The 14,538-nt window shown below is 35.9% G+C and overlaps 1 protein-coding gene across 4 annotated transcripts in view; it reads right to left on the bottom strand.

Annotated features, from left to right (window-relative positions):
- Positions 1-14,538, bottom strand: part of LOC110449543 (protein Fe65 homolog) — a 159,995-nt gene that overhangs the window by 18,490 nt on the left and 126,967 nt on the right. For 3 of the 4 annotated variants that reach the window (XM_021496490.1, XM_021496486.1, XM_021496489.1), the window contains 6 exons: positions 13,629-13,750; positions 8,973-9,103; positions 6,800-7,001; positions 5,848-5,975; positions 5,149-5,154; positions 1,569-1,813 (listed from right to left, as the gene is read on the bottom strand). In XM_021496490.1, coding sequence (XP_021352165.1) covers positions 1,569-1,813; positions 5,149-5,154; positions 5,848-5,975; positions 6,800-7,001; positions 8,973-9,103; positions 13,629-13,750 — 834 coding nt within the window. The remainder of the gene's footprint in view (positions 1-1,568; positions 1,814-5,148; positions 5,155-5,847; positions 5,976-6,799; positions 7,002-8,972; positions 9,104-13,628; positions 13,751-14,538) is intronic. The other variant, XM_021496488.1, reaches the window with a different exon arrangement.

Raw genomic sequence — 14,538 nt, 5'->3', positions numbered from 1 at the left:
GAGAATGTCTACAGGCTGAACCTATAACTTACAGTAATGTTGCTATGGAGAATGTCTACTGGCTGAACCTATAACTTATAGTAGTCTTGTTATGGAGAATGTTTACAGGCTGAACCTATAACTTACAGTAGTCTTGTTATGGAGAATGTTAATAGGCTGAACCTATAACTTAAGTAGTCTTGCTATGGAGAATGTATACAGACTAAACCTATAACTTACAGTGGTCTTGCTATGGAGAATGTTAATAGGCTGAACCTATAACTTACAGTATTCTTGTTATGGAGAATGTTTACATGCTGAACCTATAACTTAAGTAGTCTTGCTATGGAGAATGTATACAGACTAATCCTATAACGTACAGTGGTCTTGCTATGGAGAATGTATACAGGCTGAACCTATAAATTACAGTGGTCTTGTTATGGAGAATGTATACAGGCTGAACCTATAACTTACAGTGGTCTTGTTATGGAGAATGTTTACAGGTTGAACCTATAATTCACAGTAGTTTTGCGATGGGGAATGTTTACAGGCTGAACCTATAACTTACAGTGGTCAGGCCATGGAGAATGTTTACAGGCTGAACCTATAACTTACAGTGGTCTTACTATGGAGAATGTCAACAGGCTGAACCTATAACTTACAGTAGTCATGCCATGGAGAATGTTTATAGGCTGAACCTATAACTTACAGTAGTCTTGCTATGGAGAATGTTTACATGCTGAACCTATAACTTACAGTGGTCTTGCTATGGAGAATGTTAACAGGCTTACCCTATAACTTACAGTAGTCTTGTTATGGAGAATGTATACAGGCTGAACCTATAACTTACAGTGGTCTTGCTATGGAGAATGTTAATAGGCTGAACCTATAACTTAAGTAGTCTTGCTATGGAGAATGTTTACAGGCTGAACCTATAACTTACAGAGGTCTTGCTATGGAGAATGTTTATAGGCTGAACCTATAACTTAAGTAGTCTTGCTATGGAGAATGGTTACAGGCTGAACCTATAACTTACAGTTATCTTGCTATGGAGAATGTTTATAGGCTGAACCTATAACTTACAGTATTCTTGTTATGGAGAATGTGTATAGGCTGAACCTATAACTTACAGAGGTCTTGCTATGGAGAATGTTTACAGGCCTAACCTATAACTTACAGTTGTCTTGCTATGAATATTTACAGGCTGAACCTATAACTTATAGTAGTCTTGCCATGGAGAATGTTTACAGGCTGAACCTATAACTTACAGTAGTCTTGCTATGGGGAATGTTTACAGGCTGAACCTATAACTTATAGTAGTCTTGCCATGGAGAATGTCTACAGGCTGAACCTATAACTTACAGTAGTCTTGCCATGGAGAATGTTTACAGGCTGAACCCATAACTGGAAGGACAGTTTCTGTCCATTTGACTCAGTAACACGACTACAGGACTCACTGTTATAGAGGGACTGGAAGGACAGCTTCTGTCCATTTGACTCGGTAACACGACTACAGGACTCACTGTTATAGAGGGACTGGAAGGACAGTTTCTGTCCATTTGACTCAGTAACACGACTACAGGACTCACTGTTATAGAGGGACTGGAAGGACAGTTTCTGCCCGTTGGGTTCAGAAGACTTGCCAAGGTTCGGTAGGTCCGTGGGACGACTGAGGCGCTGTACTACTGCATTTTCCTGCAGACGGCGCTCCATCATTATCTTTTTACAGATATCACGCAGGCAGTTGGCGATTTGTCGCGCGGGCGTGTCACAACGGAATACATGACACATGTGCTTCTTCGTTTGCTTCTCCCGCGCCACATAGGCAAAGTCCCTGGAATGTTTGAAGTCAAAGTAACAATCAGTTCAGCGAAACTCTTGTAAAAACATGAAAATTCTGACTTAAAACTTTTCAAAAATTGTGTGATATATAGACTATTTCCTAGATGAATTATTAATATTGTTTAAGTAAGTTTAAAAACTTTATTTTAATTTTGTTTCAATTGTGATTGTGATAATTAAGTCAAACCTTAACACTGAACAATCTTTCCTTCTGATAAATGGTAATTTGATAATTCTCAGATATAAGTTTTAAAAAAAGTCTCTGAAATAAAACTGGAAAGCATTACAAAATTAAAAACAAATTAAAATAAAAAATAACAACAAATCTGTAGTGTGTACAACATATACTATGTACTAATTACATGCAAGTAAAAGATTGATTGAAAATGACATTCTTATGTGCATTTTTCTGAACTTGATTTTAAACATTACAAATACAGGACACAAATTATTATATTGTTATAGGGCCTATACATCTTTCTTAACTCTCTGGGGAGCATGCAGTCGGTGCAGCCATTTCGGCGCTCACAGCTAGCACCCAACTTTTCTTGCACTGCCCAACCACATACTCATTTACAGCTGTGTAGACTGGAACAAGCTCAAGATTACAACACAGTGCCTTGACGTGACTCCAACCCGCAACCCTTCGGTCACGAGCCCGGTGTCCTACCACTAGACTACCGTGCCTCACAACATGTTTACCTACTCACACAACATAGGAATCAGAGATATTGCATAACACTTGTAATCAAATTTCTGATCACATTTCATATTAATTACTGATATTATGTAAATTTCATTTACTTTTTGTTGAGTCAGACTTGTTTGATCATGAGATTCAGGTAAATTACATTGCAACGAAAATCGATATTATTTAATTTCATATTACGTGTGGAATATTGCACATGAAATTTACACCATTTGTCGTCAATAATTTTATAGTATTTCTGGCAGACCAGATGAGCCCCTGAAGCCAAAAAAGAGCCACTTTTTATCAAATAACTCCAGTTTTGTTTGTGTGCTTAATCTTTTGAGCATTTATGGAATTGCATTTTCATAGGTGAATAGACATGTATGATACCAACACGATGGTTTATCTCCCTCCGATGATTACGAGATAGCCTGTAGCTAGATACGGGGACGCTGTCCGCCATATGTATTACGTGACATCCCCTAAAGCTAGTAGGAATTTTATATGGCCAGGCTGTATGCTATAATGGGATAATGTAAAACCAAATACTAGTCTCAGCTGATAGTGAAATTTCAAACTAATCACAAGAAATGCCTGAAAACATCTGTATCAGATAGTGACCTAAATTTTACATTTTCCGGCTTACTTGAGTTTTAAACTTGCAGCTGATTGGAAAATAATGAACTACCATTAATTTACCATAATTCCTCATATCAGCATAACCCCTGTCTACATTGATGCCTGTATAATCTGTACACCTGTATAAACCAAAAGTTTTGTCCATTTGGGAAGTTTGGTTAAGACAGTGTGGTTGGGATGTTTGGTAGAGACGGATTTCATTGCATTCCATTTGTCCATTCCCCCCATTACATATTACAAAAATATATAATTTTATGTCTGTTAACTAGCTCATTCACCCCTGCAATTTCATAATGAACTATTCCAACGTTTGAATTGGAAGAGTTTAAATGTGACTTCAGGGGTGAATGAGTTCAAGTGATCTTTTCAACTCATACTTGTGCTGGAGTTTTGTGCTAACAGCATCCTTTTGACAAACTCTATACTGCAGACATATATACTGTCCATTTACAAGTATTCATGATGTCATGAGCTATTTCTGACTTTACTTTTCAAACTTTCATTTTATAAACTTTTATCACTTAATCCATCTTTACAATGAAGAAAAAACGACTCACTTTAGGTACAAGCATTCATGATGTTCAAATCAATATTGATCTGAAATGTTGTCTTTATAATCTTGGGAAAATTAATTGGCTTATCTCTATTTTTCAGAGCCTCAGGATAAAGCACAACTATAAGGAAGAGACATATGTCATTTTACGAGTCTGTAAATTTCTAACAGATCCTATCAAACTAAAAATTTATAACCAAGCACAGAAATACAGTTTTAAAGAAAAAATTGAAATCTAAACGTTGCAACTTTTAAAATTATGTTTTTATTTAATTGGTTTTTTTATTATTTCAGAGCTGACTGTCAAAGGATTGTAAAATCCTCATTTTGTCAGAATAAATTTATGTATCTATGTATATATAAATGTTACAGACTGTTACTAAATATAGGTAGGGTATTTCCAGTTACCAATTCTGTTAAACTCTTACAGATGCTATTAATCTTGGAATCTGTGAATTAACAACTTTGATTGGAGGAACTGATGTCGTAATGAGGTCAGTAATTGTACATGCCAATCCCTGCACGGTCAACAGCTATGATACAGCTGGCTGGGTAAATATACATGAAAGTTATTTTTAGTAGTATCACAGCTGTTATATCCCCTTAGCCCATATTTAGGTAGAATGTTTCGGAAATAAATATTAATATTTGCTGTAAATCTCAATCTGCCTTCGAGTCTTTTGCTCATAAATGACACCGTTATAAAGTTTTAAAGATTATGTGTAGAGACAACGCCAGGAGGATCCACTATATATATAGCTACCTGTTGACAAACTCAAGGACAAATACAACTCAATTCTGAGGGTTATGATATAACATGAAAATCCATGACGAGGTGCATTATAATCGTCAAATTTTAAAACAGCTCTTTCCTATAAAGTGTTCTTTTTTTCCTAACAAAATTTGATTATGTATGTTATACTGTATATATTTGTTCTTAGACAAAACAGTTATAGCAGAAACCACACGAGGATGACAACATAAAACAGAGACAATAATATCTGGTGTGAAAATGATTACCATGAAAAACAAATATAAAAAAATAAATAATAGAATAACCAGAAGTAAAATTGCACTTAAATTGAACACATTTATTAGATTTCAAGACAAGGTCTTTGAGACAAAAATGCAAAACAAGACAACAAACGGAACTGGGTCGTAAGTGATACATTCAAGCCGACCATTCAAAATTGAATTTCTTCAAAATGTGCCCTTAATAAATTAAATTTTGTAGCTGGAAATGTGTGCCCAATATGGTTGATTGGGTTTCCATGCCGGTCGTATTCAAGCTTGTTAATTTGATAAGAGCTCCGAGAAACTGGTTCAGGGTAGAATGTGCAGTACAACACTTAAAACTGTTCACACACAACAGAGAGACGATCAATTCTGACACCCACTGACGACACAGTGATAAAAACGTGGCGAAGCCTCCTGATCTATTTACCTTTCTCTGTCAACGGAAAGCGCAAAATTTGAAGACGAGGACAGACATTACAAGTTAGTCAACAGTATTACGTAAGCAGCGACGGTACAGCTGGCACCAGGGGAGACAAATCTTGTTATTTTCACATCTCCATCAAATTAGTGTAATTAATCTCCAGAAAACTACGCTAAGGTGCCGCTTTTCTATACTTCGTAGGCGCCACGCTTTCTTTTACTTTTCCTTCAGTTTAAATCCAATTAAAGATTTGTTTAGAAACATTTATAGCGAAAAATTAACTTGTTATGTACCAGCATTAGTTGAGGCTCAATGTGAGAACACAATTATTTCACATCCATGATTTGTTTAAGATCATGTTTGTATCTACATTTATCCTGTACATATAATTAATCCTTTTTAAAAGTTTAAACATCAACAAAATGACAGATATTAAGAAATATTATAGCATGTATATAATTTATTTCCTAAAATGTCTTTTTCATCTCACACATTTAATGTGCCATAGAGCGGAAATGATCTAAAAAAACTTTTCCTGCTATTGTCCGATAGATAATTTAACATCCAGACCAATCGAAGAAAGATATTATCCTGAAGTTTCATTGCGAAAAATATGAACCTCATAATATTTGGGCTGTAAACTTGCCATTATAACGGCTACTAGTTTGATCCCAATGAGACGGAATGGTTCTGTTGGGTGCTTACCTGCCATTGTCACGGCCGACCCCCCAGACCCTGATGGACTGGATTGGTTGGGAGTTCAGGATGGAGAACTCCTGGGTGTCGACCAGTCTGAGGCTGTGTCGGTCCAGGTCCAGGTACAGATCCTTACCCTGTCAACAATGACATTGGTCAGTTTAAATCATTTGAATTTTTATAGAGATCTTGATCTAGCTTCTGCGCAACAGTAAAAGGATGCTTAATTTCAAAGGAATTTGTTCTAAAATCTGTTTACTGAAGCATACTAGATCAACTTATCTAGTAAAGACAACATTTTTTATAAAAACATAATTATAATATACAACATTTTATATAGCGCCATATCTAGCCAACATAAGCCAGTCTAAAGCGCTTTACAGTAAATAGATATACAATTAATACAATAAGCATTTACAATAATCAATACAATTTTGAGGAATTTGCAGGAGCTGCCTTATCAGGTGCTTACTACTAGTCCTATGCCACCTGGCTAATATCTCCCTATGTGTGTATGCCTGCGTGTGTGCTGGAGATGTATTGTGTTCTGTTTGTAGGGGGACCGTGCTTCCAAATGCAAGGGCATCATTTATAGTGCCGCCTCACTTGAATGCTTCAGCACAGATACCGCAACATCCACCCCAGACTAATTTACACTCCACTGGGGCTGGTGGAGTTGTGTGGGCATAAGAAATTTTTCAGTATTTGCAGAATTTAACTTGTTATTCTTTTTCATTTTTTTTTTTTTTTTTGGTAAGATTTTGTCTATGCTTCATAAACAGAATTGCAGTTTTAATATATCGATATTGGCTTATCTAATACTGTTTTGTCAATTTATCTTTCAGTGTCAGTAAAACAGCACTTTCAGCATTTAAGAATGTGCTACAGGTCCCCAAGTGGGCTGATCAAACACAACATTTTCAGACCACATCGACCAGAAATACCAAAGCAACATTCTTACATCTCCCCAGCGCCCAACCACGTCGTTGATGTCATTACGTCCGAGAGACAAGTCAACGATGCACTTGTTGACTGCCCTACTGCTTCTCTCGGGGGTCAGATCCTCCTCGGCGATGCGGACCCACCCCAGAGACCGTACAGCAAACCGCATCGGCTTCTCTGCAGGGGGCTCTCCAGACTGAATTTGGAGATTCCCAGATGACCTGCAAATACACATATATTTGGATGTTAAAATAATATAACACACCTGCCAAGTGATTTATATTAGTAGTTAAGACCATTTGGATTTCCAACTATTTGGCCCTCAGCATCACTGCCGAGTCCTAGATGGACGAAACAGCTGTATACTGAAGCAGTGTAATTCATTTTCGGCTTACAGTATATATTAACCAAAGCTTAACTCATTCACCCCTGAAATTTCATAATGAACTATTCCAACCTTTGAATTGGAAGAGATCAAATGTGTCTTCGGGGCTGAATGAGTTAATGGTACATTCACCAGTTTGAGTGATAGGTTCATCTTTTATGTAGAGGATCCTACAGATGTGTTCATGTAATATGGAAGTAATAATCAAGTTTGATAAAGTCAATATTACATGAACACTTGTGTTTTTGATCATCTATTTATGATATAATACAGGCCATTCCCATGAAATATTGCCATTCAACAAAAACAATAACACATCAAATGTACATTAATACATAAAATCATGCAGTATGTAATACATTTCCCTAGGAACACAGACACTATTTGAGATACTCTTTCCCCTATCTTTTTTGTACACGTGAAATATAAAATGGTTCAAAATTTTGAGAAATGACATATGACACAAAAAGTGTTGGAACAGAAATATAAACAGATTACTGACATATTAGTCTAGATGTGTCAACACTATGATGGCAGTATAAAGAAATCCCATTGTATAATGACATTTTGGTCATGGTGGTTACTATAGAAACCATAAATATCAATACCTGTTAAAAAAGAATTTTTGCAATATACAAATAATTATAACGTTCAACATAATACACACTTTGAACAATTCTTATTTTTTATTTTCTTTCCATTCTTTTATTTGATAGCTATCATCTGTTCCAATATCTGGTCTTATTACAAAATGAAAGGTCATTCCACTGCCGTATTTATATAGAAGACAGGAAGTATTGCGTTGATGACAGATGCTGTCATACTATTGACATCGCTATGGCGATACAAAGACTCCTGTAAGGATGTTCTATCGCGGATTGATTTTATATCCATTGTCTATTGGCTAATCCATATATCTGGAAGTAAGCATAAATATAAACACAATCTAAGGTCTTCGTCCTGAAATAGAACGACAAAATAATCCCCGGTTCTCGTAAAATATGGGACACTGACCGTCACCGTGGGGCATTGGTCCTGTGCCAAGTGGGTATTTAGCATCAGAGACCTTTAGAACTACACAAAGACATCGGAACATCTCCAGAATCTTCCTCCGGCAGGTCATGAGATGGTGGTGCCCAAATCATCAGCAAAATATCATGAATACATAATTTTTCTAACTGACATCTAGGACAAATGATGGGGTTATATTCCAAATTTTCAAATTTTACCTTTTACGAAAATATAACTTTTACTTTCATCATTTTAACAAAATATTATGCGGAGATAAAAACTAGAACTAGTATTTAAATGACACGATTTTACATCCTATTTACTTTTGATGATTTTTCAAATCTATGGAACGTAAAGTTAACATTCCATGAATTTGCAAAAATGATCAATTAACATCAATGTAGACCAGGATTTCAAATGTCTCTGGCCAATATCTTAATATTATAACTAATTTAAAAAACTGCCTGTCAAAATTGATATACAATAAATAGATAAGGTTATATAGTGGAAAGTTGCCTGTCAAAATCTGTCCCTTGGCCAATATCTTAATATTATAACTAATTTTACAAAACTGCCTGTCAAAATTGATATACAATAGTTAAAGGTTATATAATGGAAAACTGCCTGTCAAAAAGACAGGTGGATGGGTGGCTGGCTGGCTAATAGCCTGATGTAGGCATTCTTTCATTGTACGGCTACAATGATTTCAGTTCTGATATAAAGGGAGATACTGAGTTTTAAACCCCAATCATCTGCTAGAAGAGAAAAGGATCGAACTTGACCTTGGTGTACTTACAGGGACTGAAGAGACTTGGCGGCATACTGAAGGGCGTGACCTTCAAACGTCTTGAGGTGTTCTTCTGTGTTGGAGTTTAAGCTGGAGGGCGATGACACCGTGGAACTAGTACTCGTCCCCGACAGAGTGCTCTGTTTAACAGCAAAGTTAAATTCAAATACATCAATTCAAATAATGGATGAAAGTAAGCCCCTTAAACAAAGACTTAACGTAGCAAATGAGAGGAGAATGCAGGAAAACCTTACTTGTATGGGACCAAAATAACTGAGCAATATAGTAATTAAGTTGATGATGTCAACCTTGGGAAGACTCTCCAAGAAATATTTCCCTCTGAGATTGAGGGTGGGTGGGGGTGGGTTAGCATGTGAAAAACAAAACACATTATTTTTTTAGTTTTTGTAAGCTATAAGTTTGTCAAAATAGAAAGCTCAAAAAATTGCAACTCGATTTGAAAAAGTAGAGTACGTAGGGCGATGACAATTTCTCGATGTTGGCATACTTTTTAAAACCGGCCGGATAATCAAATCATTGTACTGATCAAGTTAGATTTGAGTGCACTGAATAATGACAGGTCCCTAATGGTATGTAAATGAAAACAAAGATTACTCCCTTACGTGATACTCCCATTCCCATTTTAGAACGTTACAATAGCAACAATGAAAAGCTGCATATTGATCTTGAAGCCTCCATATTAAATTCACAAGAACATCTCCAGGTCTTAATTGTATTATCTGTCGGGGTGTCATATCAGATCTACACATCCATCTTATAAGTCAAGAAAGGTTCGTTAATACGCAGAAGATCGTGACATCTTTCTCAATGTGTCGCATTGCACTCTAACATGATGAAATGCAAATGAGATTCAGATGATATGTAAATGAGATTCAAAATATGGTAATTGTGTGAAAACGATCGTGTTTTAAGATCCCACGATTTAAAGCTGTGTGGTGATGCCAAAGGCATAACTGACCATGGTCACAATCTCACCATATATGATTGGCATAATAATTACTTCTGAAATAGCTCGGTAATTTCAATGGTATTTTTTGTTACTTATTAATTCCTTTTCATGTGAATTCTTGTTAATTTTACACTGTGAGTAACTGTATTAGGAATATCGTTTTGATAAAAAAATAATTTATCATGAATGTTTCTTCAGTGTTATCAAATCAATCATGTTTCAGGAATGACAAAATGCAACAAGAGTTATCAGGGGTTTACCCAGGGTTATAGGAAATGGTTTCTGGGATGACATTGGAAAAAAATCATAGACATAAGAAGTATTTGGGAAATTTAAATAATCATTGCTTTAAACAATATTTATTTTCATTCATCATATGTAATAAGTACACAGGTAAATAGGAATAGGAACTGGCAACGACATGGTAATTCTTACATAAAGCCATCTTCCTTGAAATGTAATTACTTTAAAGAAGTTCTTCAACATGAAGTTAATTGATACACATGAATTAATTAAATTAACAGTTTGTGATAACACTGACCATTTCATGTGATTAACTAAAAAAATTCATAGGTAGGTATGATAGAAGAAAGGTAGGTATGATAGAAGAAAGGTAGGTATGATAGAAGAAAGGTAGTTATGATAGAAGAAAGATAGGTATGATAGAAGAAAGATAGGTATGATAGAAGTAAGGTAGGTATGATAGAAGAAAGGTAAGTATGAAAGAAAGGTAGGTATGATAGAAGAAAGGTAAGTATGAAAGAAAGGTAGGTATGATAGAAGAAAGGTAAGTACGAAAGAAAGGTAAGTATGAAAGAAAGGTAGGTATGATAGAAGAAAGGTAAGTATGAAAGAAAGGTAGGTATGATAGAAGAAAGGTAGCTAGGTATGATAGAAGATAGGTAGGTATGATAGAAGAAAGGAAACAGTAATGAAGAGAGCATGAAAAGATCCCAGCTAGCACCTAGAATCTACCCGACTTTGTACCTTTGTACCTTATCAAATATTAGTATGTTATCATCTTGAGACAGATTTGTATGATCATCGTAACAAATTTGAATACATGAAATCTGATCGTAAAGTTTGAAGAAATCTGTGGTACTGTATTACAAATACAATCTTTAAATGTTTATGTTTTAACACTATAAATAATGCAGCAAAATTCTTTCATTATTCAAAACCACGGAAACACTCAATACAGAAAACATGTGCGATGAATAGCAATCCAAATACTACATTGGTTGAGAGTTTGCACTTACAAGAAAGTTCAGCGTTTATGTTCTCAAAAATTACAAGAAAAACAACGAAACAATATTTAGAGGCACTGAAACAGGAAGTTCACAAGCTTTGAATTCACACTTGTAATTACGTTTGTGGAGTGTTGGTGCAGATGCCATTATGCTAAATGCTCTGAATTGCTTGCTTTTAATATCAGAATAAAAGACATGTAATTTACCACCCATTCTTGGGAATGTTTAAACTGAAGCCCTACAGATGAGGTCGGGATCAGTCATGTTCTCGTAAAACTTGTACTTTAGTGCTCAAATCCCTCTATCGCGGAGTGTTCAAGATGACAGTCACTTTAGTTTGAAAGGGGTGGCAATTACACTAGTTCAAATTACCATGACAACCTGGCACAAACCAATGAAGTATGCCTTTATGGGCTTAGTAACAAGGTCATTGCATTGACAATAAGTACAGCAATACTTTCATGTATGAACAGAATATTACCGACAGAAGGTAAAATACCACAATCTCACTACTATAATAATAACAATAATTTGAGGTTCTTATGTACCGCTTTATCACAACTTAGTTTGTAGGTCATCTCAAAGCGGTTCACAAATTATTATCCATGGTTATAGGGCCTTTGCAACCAGCCAATATCTTTCTCAACTCTCTGGGGAGATCCAAATACAGCCAGTGCTATTATTTCGGCACTCACAGCTAGTAGCATTCTACAATTCTAGCACTGCCCAACCATGTACTCATTTACAGCTGAGTAGACTGGAACAAGCGGTCTGTAAAGTATCTTGCTCAAAGATACAACATAGTGCTGTGACTCGAACCTGCAACCCTTTGGTCACGAACCCTGCGTCCTACCACTAAACTTCCGTGCCTCCATTCTGATACCTCAGAACTGTCTTCTGATATAGACTAGACCAGTAGGTATATCATGATGTAGTAACAATAAAAAACGACCATTTTTTTTGTGACAGATATTAATGATATTAAATAAAATAGTTATTTTTATGACAGTAAACTTATGGTATTAGCTGAAATAATTAAAGTAAAGACAGTAATTAACAATGAATTAGTTTAAAAAGACGGAGAACAGGAGAAAATTCAAGCTGTAAATCTATGATATTAGTTGTCCACAATATCAAGCTGGCAAACTCTTACGATGATCTTGACTTTTGACCTTTGACCCTACATTATCAGATACCCCATCTCTAGATCTATCGGTAACTTTTATGTGAAGTTCATGATCTGTTTCACCCCAGGAATCTTTACACAGTATTGCACAGGAAGCGAAAGAAAGATGGATGACAAATCAGAACATGAAAACAATGTCGGCCCTCGTAAAGGGAATATCTTTTGATAAATCTAGATTTACTGCACCAAATCACTGATTAATATAAGGACCATCTATATACAATCATGACACGCACACTGCTGCACTGTTCTAGCAGGGACAAGCTACCACAAGTCTATGTCACAGCAGGCTTACTTTCCCAGCGCCTCACGACAGCAAGTGCAAACTGCTTAATTAACTTCAGTACCTGACCGGTAATTTGGAAATTTGAGAATTTCATTCGTTAGCTAATTACTCAGAAATGAAATTAGGTCTTAGAAAATCAAAGGAAACAACACAAAGGGCCCATTAGAATGACAATACATCGTCAGTAAAATTATCCCTCCTCGTCGCATCATTCCCTTGTCAATGTTGCCCAATTAAATATCTCGTTTTACACACAGTATCAACGCAGATCGCCATTTTTACCAATTCCACTATAATGGATTAGAAAATGCAACTTTCATACAATTTAGAAATAAATAGCAAAGTGCTAAGTACTCTACAGTTCTATTTTTTTAACCAAGTTAGATCAAGGATTATTTTAACATGTGCATGACAATGCAAGAACACTAAAACTGTCAATTACACAAAAAAAGTTCTATGCATACTCTGTCAGTGATATCCCAATGGCTTTTCCCATTTTTACAAAATTTCAATCATATTACTTGTGAAACCATTGTCCTGGGGAATATAGAAAGAAAACACTGAGGATTTTTCCTGCTATCTATCTCATTTCAAGATGACTTTTGTTACAAGACCAAACAATGCCCTTTTTCAGGTGTGAATGAGTTAATAAGTATGGAAACCACAGCTTACAGTTAAAATTTACATTGAAAGTACAATATACAGTACGACATTTAAGGAAGATTTCTGTAGAAAGTATTTTACAGGAGCTGTCCAGAGTTCCTCTTGGTATAATGCAATATCTAACACACTTAAAGAAATTCAGTCAAGGGTTCTGAAACATCTCGGATACCTATATGATAATAGGCTAAAAATAGACAGAATAGTGTAAAACATTGACAGAATGAACTTATTTTCCATCTGAATTGATAAAAGGAACTTCAGCTAGAACAATCAGGAAAAAACTGTTAGCAATACGAGGTTGTATACTTACACTGTCGCTGTTGACAGATATCGATCTCAAGGTCGTTGGTTTGGTCTCCGGGGGTGCAGGAGATGGTGGCTCCCTCTGGATGGTTCCACTCTTAACGTGCCAATAGTAGGGTCCGTCTTCATCTGTCAATCACAACACAAGCGACATGAAACATCTGAGGCACTAAAAGCTAATTGCATTTCAATGTCCTGAGAACGCCCGAGGACTGTTCAGGGAGCTCCGTCACAGACCTACTCCATGCGCTCTCAAAACTGAGGACGATTTCATCAATGAAATCGTTTTCTACTGTTTCTCTCCCATTATAATGCTTCCAGCAGTTCAATACTTGTTTTTTTGCAATGTTCTCAAAATGTCTTGCACTGGATTTCCTGACAAAGATTTGGGACCAAATTCTGTCTTTGAAGGAACAATTCATTAACGTCATATCTTTCCAAGTCTGATCTGTATAGCATTATATCTTTCCAAGCCTGATCTGTAACTTGCTTTTCCTTGTTTGCCAATTAATAGAGATAGTTTAATTCCGGTGTATGGTTAGAGGTTTATAAATTCCATGGAGTAAGACCTTCATATTATACTAGTGGTACTGAACTGGATGTTCTACATCAAACATGGCCTGAGATCAATAAATAACATCATAAATATTTAATATATAAGAATTTACTGGCTGACAGAGATAATGTCTGAAAACTGCATCAATGCAAACCTCATCAACTTTTTTATTTAGATAACAAACTCAAGGCCCATTTTTATTGAGAAACGGCGACTACCTGACTGTTTGTCAGGTCCCATGATATTTGTCTTCCATTCAAACGTTCTGCTGATCTACAATGTTTGATAATTGTACAAATGCAATAGAAAGGCTAATCTGTTTTCTATGGAGAGTTTTGATTACCAGCCCTGGCGTCAAACC

Source organism: Mizuhopecten yessoensis, unplaced genomic scaffold (genome assembly GCF_002113885.1).
Source record: "Mizuhopecten yessoensis strain PY_sf001 unplaced genomic scaffold, ASM211388v2 scaffold4631, whole genome shotgun sequence".
In the NCBI taxonomy this organism is placed as follows: Eukaryota; Metazoa; Mollusca; class Bivalvia; order Pectinida; family Pectinidae; genus Mizuhopecten; species Mizuhopecten yessoensis.
Note: the sequence above shows the minus strand (reverse complement) of the source record. Positions and strands in the feature narration are given on the sequence as shown.